Genomic DNA, 7967 nt, shown 5'->3' with positions numbered 1-7967 from the left:
GTGGCAGCTCACCACTAGTCAGGTGAACTGGCCCCGTTTGTAAGCCACGTGGCGGGGCAGCCGTCAAAATGGCGCTGTCGGGGGTGTTCCCTTCCTCCCAGCACAGGGCTCAGAAGCCCGCGCTGGGGGACCACATGATGCCCAGATGACGTCAGCGCCCTCCAGCGTGTTTCTCAGCCAGGTCCAGGCTGGGAGTATAAGTGCAGCCCAGCAGCCTGCAATAAACTAGTCTGCTCACTGAGCTCAACCCGTCTGGTTGTGTGTGTTCTTTCAGGAGCTGCCGCTACATTGGAATATTTTGAAGGATCAAGAACGAACAAGATTTACATGAAATTCAGACATGGGCTGATAAGTGGCAAGTAACATCTATACCTTAAAACTGCCAGGAAATGGCCATTTCCAGCCTCGGAACCTAAACCATTTACCCTTTGTGATTAATGGCATCATCATTGTCTAAATCTCCCAACATTGATAACCTGTACCCAACTCCAACAAGTCAGGAGCGGGTATCCTGTAGTTCCCCCTGATACTCCCAAAGCCTTTCCATCATTAACAAGTGTAAGATGATACAATTTCCATTGCATCAACAATGCTCATGAAATTCAACATAATCAGGACATTCATTCCCTCCATCATCAATGTGGGTGAGTGCAGGATGAACCATCAATAAAATGCACTGCAATGATATACCCAGTTCCTGCAATGGCACCTCCCAAACCCATGACCTCCACCACCAAAGAGGATGAGGGCACCAGTCACATGGGAACACCATCATTACAGGTTCTCCAAGTAATGCACCCTCCTGACTTGGATGTACGTTACGGTCTTTCATTGTCATCAGAAGAAATAGTGAGGCAACATTGATCCCCTTCTGGATTTTCAAATTTAGGTGTAATTTCCAAAATCATGAATCTTCATTACCAGATAGCTGTAGGTACCTGTTGAAAATATTCCAAATATCTGTAACTGTGGGTTTTTACAGCAGCCAATATCTTTGTAGAGGGGAAAAAAAAGATTTGGAGAAACTCAGTGGGTTATACTTCATCTGTGGGTGCAAATGGATGTTTAGCGTTATGGGCCAAGACCTTGCATCAATCAGGACTGGGAGTGTCTCCACCTGGAACATCAGCCATCCCTTTGCCTTAGGACAGGGGTGTCAAACTCAAATTCACGAAGGGCCAAAATTAAAAACTTGGACTAAGTCGAGGGCCGAACTAAATATTTATTGAAAATTTTCAACAACATCTGCATGTTTTCTCTTCTTTCAACATATGTAATGTTAAACTTTTTCTTATTAAAATAAATGTTTAATAATAATTTTGGATAAACTCTTTCCAGAAGCATTAACAAATGAGAAATAAAATATTCAATAAATAATATTTCTCTATAGAGGATTTGTCAAATGTTGCTAGTGTGCTGTCGAATAGTAAAATCTGAGGGCTATTGAGAATGTGGGAGAATAACATGATTACTGAAACAATCAAATGGGTGACTGATTGTGGGCATGAGCTCTAGCAGGGTTATTTGCCATGCCCTTTTTCCATTGGTACAGATATCCTTTGATTTACACACTTTTCAAGTTTTATGCCTAATGAGCTTGTATCCAGGTGCAGGTCCATTTTTAACCAGGAATATATTTATCACTGTGACATGAAACTATTGGAAGATCGTTTTATCCTGAGATTAAAGTTCATAATCCTTACTCAGGCCTGTGTGCGGGAGGGCGGGGTTTGCGGGCGATCAGGTTGGACAACGACAGTGCGGGGGCATCGGCTCTCGCTGCAGGGCAGCATCTCGGTGGATCAGTGGCCCCGTCACCGTGAGTCGCGGGTCGGCCTGCGGCAGGGAGGGGGAGTGGGCAACGGTCCTGGCGAGGTCAGGCCCAAGGCCTCCGGTTCCGGGCGCTGGGAAGCGGCCCTGGCTTCCCCTGACACCGGCCAGGCTGTGCTGCGGTGGGGGGGCGGGAGGGGGGACACGACAGTGCGGGGGCATCGGCAACGTAAACAGAGGAGGTGGGGGCGATTAGCGGGCTGACGCCAATGCATTCTGGGATTTATAGTATTAGCTGTGCATGCGCTATACTGGCACGGCGGCCAGCGGGCCACCTCTAATATATTTTTGAAATGACCTTGCGGGCCAAATATAATTATATCGCGGGCCAAATTTGGCCCGCGGGCCAGAGTTTGACATGTGTGCCTTAGCATATGCTACCTGACCCACTGAGTTCCTCAAGTTGCTCTAAATTCCTGCATATGCCTACTCGTGCAATGAGATTTTATCTGCTTTATCAGAACTAAGGACACAGTTACACTGTGCAAAAAATGGAATTTCTCTTGCAAATTTCTGCTGCTGCTTTTACATGTCCTCTTATATAAGGGAGTTAATCCTTCAATAAGTAATATTCTCAGTAGAAACATTTTTCAACTCAGTTAATTATCCATGTCATTTTACTTGAATCTTTATTGTCTAACTCTTTGGGGTTATATCAGTGTCCAAAATATTGTGATCTCTTAGATCACGATTGTTTTCAACTATTATCTCTGTGACTTGATGATATTATGAATGATGGAAGAGAGCAAATAGTAAATGAATCCCCTGTGCTCTCAGTTAATCCAATTATCCAGATTTGGTTGCTTGGGCCTTGATTTATTCTTTACCAAAATAGATAACACATTCTAGAGCATTGTTCCTCGTAATATATTGTAATTACCACTCATTGAAGAACTTTATTTTTATGAAATTGATGTTACTGAAAAATAACTACTTAAAACCTTAAGAAAGAGCAAAATAGCATTCATGTTCTAATCAATTGTTCTTTTCCTTTCAAAAGCTGATTACCAATTTAGAGTGTTTCCTATACTTTCATTATGAAATTAAAATTAATACTAGACTTTGTGATATTGACAAGTGAATTATCAAACATCATAAATATTATGAGTGTGATAATGGATGGTGTCCTGTCTGGCTGCATCATTGTGTGGCACAATGATCAGACTGAAAAGCTATACAGAGGATCATTAAAATAGCCAAGAGGATCATTGGAGTCTCCCTATCCTCTATAGACAACATTTACTGGGAGCATTGCCTAAATAGGGCTCAAGGAATTATAGAAGACCCTTTCCATCCAATGCACAGTATCTTCAACCACTACTATCAAGAAGTACAGGAGCATCAGAACTGCCAGGCTGGGGAATAGCTTCCCCCCACAGGCTGCAAGTAGACGAGTAGTATCCTGTAACCATGAAAATCATTCTAAATATTTATATATTTGATTATTTATGTGATCATTACGTACTATGCATGTTATGTGTTCTTGTGTGCACACCATGGTCTGGAGAGATGCTGTTCCATTGGGTTGTTTTTGTACAATCTGATAATAATACATTTTAATTATTTTACATATATTTTATTGTCTGTAAATGTTACATGTCAGCTAAGTACATTATTATCACTTGTAACAATTTTATTAAAGCCATCTTCCTCATCATTCTTACTTCACTTTAAGGAAATCAGGACATATTGTACTTCCTAATCTAAAGCACTTTTCCCCTAAATCCCAAACGCAGTGCCTTGTAGTGTTATAATTTGTCCTCTTCCCTGCAATCTTCCCTTAATCATGGGTAATCGAAGGTGCCATCAAACAGTATTTATTCAACAATAACTTGAAATGCCTCATATGCATTCCAGATCTCATGCCAACTTTTGTCCAAACATGGATAAACGAATGTTATTTGAAAGTTGAGATAAGAGTGGCTGTGTTACAGCACCATTTAATTGTGTAAGGGGTCAACGAGGTCTAATAAAATGAAAGTTATTAAAGAAAATAATTTTGGTTGTTGGACGTGAATTATCCCAGTTCAGGACACCACTGCAGGAGTTCCAGGCCCAACCATTATCAATGACCTTCTATCATTAGGTCAGAAGTTGGAATTTTCACTGATGGTTGCACAATGTTCAATTCCATTTACAGCTCCACAACAAATGAAGAAATCCTTGCCTGAATACAAGTCCTGGACACCATTGAGACACAGGCTGATAAAATGGCAAATAGCATTTGTGTTACAAAAATGCTGGATTTCCAAAAGAGAAAATTAAGCACTTATTCTTGACATTAATGCATAACTTATCTTGATACATACGTTTATGGCAAGAATATGGCTAAGGACGGTGTCAGCAAGTGACTCACCTGAAGTCCCACAGCCCCTCTGAATTCATTCCGAGGCACAAGCCAATACTATAATGAAATTCCACTTGCCTTAATTTTGAATTTGAATTGTTTACTTTCATATGCACTGAGATAGAGTAGAAAAACCTTGTTTTCTGAACAATTTTGATAAGTTGACCCCTATTTCTGTAAAATAGATTACGCAAAATAAAAGTGCAGAGTAAAGTGTTGAAAATTTAAAAAAAGTTCAATTAAGACAGTGCAAGGAGGGCATCATCCTTTTTCTAATAAAGGTCTTGCTTCAACAATACTTAAAAACCTCAAAGTAATTCAGGGGGAAAAAAAAACAGCTTAACTTAATTAACATCCTTTTAACCACCCTGAACATTCCTTCTCTTCAACAGTAGTAATAATATGTACTATCTCCAAATTATATGGCAGTCTATCACTCAGACTTTGCAACAAAACTTCCTAAACCTAAACTTCTAACACCAGAAGGTGAATTCTAAAACAAAAATGGCAAATTCTGGAAATACAGACAGTACCCAAATTACACAAAGATTCTGTTTCTGAGAACTGTCATGAGCAGATTTCTCCATAAGTTAGAAATCCTTTCATCTGCTGGACATCACGGTTAACATAGCAGTTAGTGATTGGGATCTGGCTTTGAATCCCACGTGAGGGTTTCAGTTTCCTCGCACCATTAAAAAGGTACTGGAAGTGCAGTTTAATTGGGCAGCACGGACTCAAGGGCCGAAATGGCCTGTCTGTCTAAAATTTTCTTTCCTCATTTAGTTTGAACTGTTCTTGAGCAATTATATTTGTGCAGATAGAATGGGCTTGGAGTGTCTTCATTTTGGATCTTTAATATTAACAATAAAGGTTAATGCAGATTCAAATAACCAATGGAGAATTCAGGGAAAGTTGAGACAAATTGCCACTGATCCCCTGGAATCTAAAACAGAATCTTTTTATTTTAAAAGTTTTCATTTTATTCAAGATTCAGGTTTGATTTTAGATGAAGTTCAATTGTTGTTTAGCATTATTAAAGTTTTCAGGTTCTTTATTGAAACATAATTGCTTTAATTAATATTCTTCCTACCTTTGTAGTCATGACCATTTGAGGCCCTAATTTAGCTGAGTATAACCCAGCGCTTTTCCACAGTGTCTACACCTTCTCTTTCCAATGATAGATTTTTAACTCTTACACTATTCCACTTTGTCCATTGGTTGATTATTTAAATCATTGTCCTATTGGACAGGACTTCCCGAATGATCATTGCTACTTATTTTTCAAGGACTTTGCACAAGATCTCTGTTCTCACATTTGCCATGCAGTTTTCTTGCTCTGCTTCTCATACTCTGACTGCAATTTCTGCTCCCTTCATCTCTGAATCACTTCCCAAGCCATTGCCTGCCTTTGCATTATACATCAGGTTAAGAGAGGATCACCATCTGTTCTTGTCTTGCTCTTGATTCTTTTCAATGTTACCCTGAGTGCTGTTGGGAGTGGATACTCTCACAACATTTAAGAATCTTTACAATCACAATGTATTCTAATGCATAGAAGGCTACATACAAATTTGCTGGTAAAGGGGCTGAGTATTGTTGGATACTTGATCGTTGATCATCAAGTACTAGAAATTTGTGTTACATATTCATAGGTTGGCAAAAGGAACAGCTGATGAAACTTTCAAATTTTCAATATTACCCAAAACAACATTCAGGGTTCAGTACCGACACTGTAATTACATTTCCCACAAATACTTTCCTTCAAACACATGTCAATACTTATAAGAGACAATTCAGAGCTCACTTAAAAGTATTTAAATCATGATGTAAAATTATTGCTTTGAACTAAATTTGGTTAGAAATAAATACATTGTATTAGTTTACAAGGTACATGGATATGTCTTTTCTGCATTTTTTCAAGTGCTATTTAATGGAAAGATAAACTCCAGTTCAGAATAAATATCACCTGGCCAGCCTGAAGGTTGATCTGATTTTCTATTTCAGAAGATCTCGAGTTAGTGGTGCTAGAAAGCAGAAGGAATTACCAACAGAACCCCCATATACAGCATATGTGGGAAACCTACCTTTCTATACAGTGCAAGGAGACATTGATGCCATTTTTAAAGAGCTGAATGTGAGGAGCATTCGTCTAGTCAGAGACAAAGAGACAGACAAATTTAAAGGTATACTACAAAACATTATTTTTAAACATGAATTTGTTTATTGATAAGTGATTTGGCTTAAAGAATTTATTTTAATTTCCTAAATTTTTAAATGTAGACATCCATCATGATAATAGGTCCTTCTGGCCCTTGAACCTGTGCCTCCCAAACATCCTAATTAACTTACAATCCCTGTATATTTTGAAGGGTGGGTGGAAACTGCAGCACCCAGAGGAGACATACGCAGACAAGGAGAGAATGTACAAACTCCTTACTGTTTGCAACAGATTTGATCCCAGGTTGTTGGTGCTGTGATGGCATTGCTCTAATCCCTACTCAAACCATGCTGCCCAATTTTTCACCACTTTCAATGCTTGTACTTATTTCCTATCCAATAAATTGTCCAAAGTGATATTGAATAGATGTTCTACACGTATTGCAGTTTTTAAGTTTGTACATTCATGTTTTAAAGTCTTGAATTCAGATTATTTTAATTGAATGTCTACATTTTTTTTAACAAGGTAATAGAATGTAAAATTAGTGTAATGTGTTAGAAACCTAATTTGAGGTATTACCTGGTGTGTGTGCGTGTGTGAAACCAATTTAATGGGTTCCTAGGGCATGGATGGTTGAACAGTAGTTATTATTTACACCTGTGAGGGAGTCGCAACAAGGATAAAAGACATACACACACCCCCACACACACTCTCTCTCGCTGGATTAAAAGACACACTCACAACCACTTGCATATAGAAAGCTTTACAATCAAGTTACAACATACAATACTCATGACCCCTTGATATCTCTAGCAGGCACAGCTCTTATTAAAATTAAACTAGCAACAGTAATCTCTAGAGACAGAATACTACAGCTCCCAAACCTTTGTCTGCGTACATCTTACCAACGTCTCTTCACACTTCCCAACCTGGAGTGGAGCTAGGGTTCATCCCAGAAGAAAAGAGGCAGGTGGCTCATACCTGGTGGGCTTTATAGTACCATCAACTGGAGAGTGAAGAATTTAAAAAGGCCGTTGACCAGGTGGGCAAGGCTTGACCTTGATTGGCAGGTGAGGTGACTTCTGACTAGGTTCCAGCCGGAGAGGCCACGTGCCCCTCTGCAATCAACATACGATCAGGGTCCAGCCAGAGGGTTCACATGATCCTCCACAATCCACACTACATTCCACCCCTTGGAAGTCAGGACATGCATCAATACAGACTTGGAGTTTTCTGGATAAGTTTACAAAGACAACAGAAAAGACAAAACCCCACCACCATGAGAGTGATAGTAGTGACCCAATGAATGGCAATAGCCCACCAACTCACCTGAGCCCCAAAAGGGCCACCAGCTTCTCCAAGAGGAGTCGTGCTGCAGGAACTGGTCCCTTGATTTTTCATTTTTACCCATCCACTCTCGGATATGCTAATGAGTGATGTTCCCCGATTCATCAGGAATGTAAGTGCAGCACTCCTTACCAATCACTGCACAAGAACCACCTTCAGTAGCAAGTAGGTAGACCAGGACCATCCGTTTCTGCAAGGTAACCGTGCAGACGGCCTTCAGTTCTGCTGCCACTCAAGTCTGAGCATCCTCTGTATGCTGCAGCGCCACAGCTATCTTGTTGGCCA

General features: G+C 40.0%; 1 protein-coding gene across 1 annotated transcript in view; it reads left to right on the top strand.

Annotated features, from left to right (window-relative positions):
* Positions 1–702: 702 nt before the first annotated feature.
* The window catches only part of LOC138737298 (eukaryotic translation initiation factor 4H-like), a 69972-nt gene continuing 62707 nt past the window's right edge, over positions 703–7967 (top strand). The window contains exons 1-3 of the mRNA XM_069888052.1: positions 703–813; positions 4363–4385; positions 6182–6360. Coding sequence (XP_069744153.1) covers positions 703–813; positions 4363–4385; positions 6182–6360 — 313 coding nt within the window. The remainder of the gene's footprint in view (positions 814–4362; positions 4386–6181; positions 6361–7967) is intronic.

The sequence above is a fragment of the Narcine bancroftii genome, chromosome 6, assembly GCF_036971445.1.
Source record: "Narcine bancroftii isolate sNarBan1 chromosome 6, sNarBan1.hap1, whole genome shotgun sequence".
NCBI lineage: Eukaryota > Metazoa > Chordata > Chondrichthyes > Torpediniformes > Narcinidae > Narcine > Narcine bancroftii.
The sequence above is the reverse complement of the archived record's forward strand: the minus strand, read 5'-3'. Positions and strand labels throughout refer to the sequence as shown.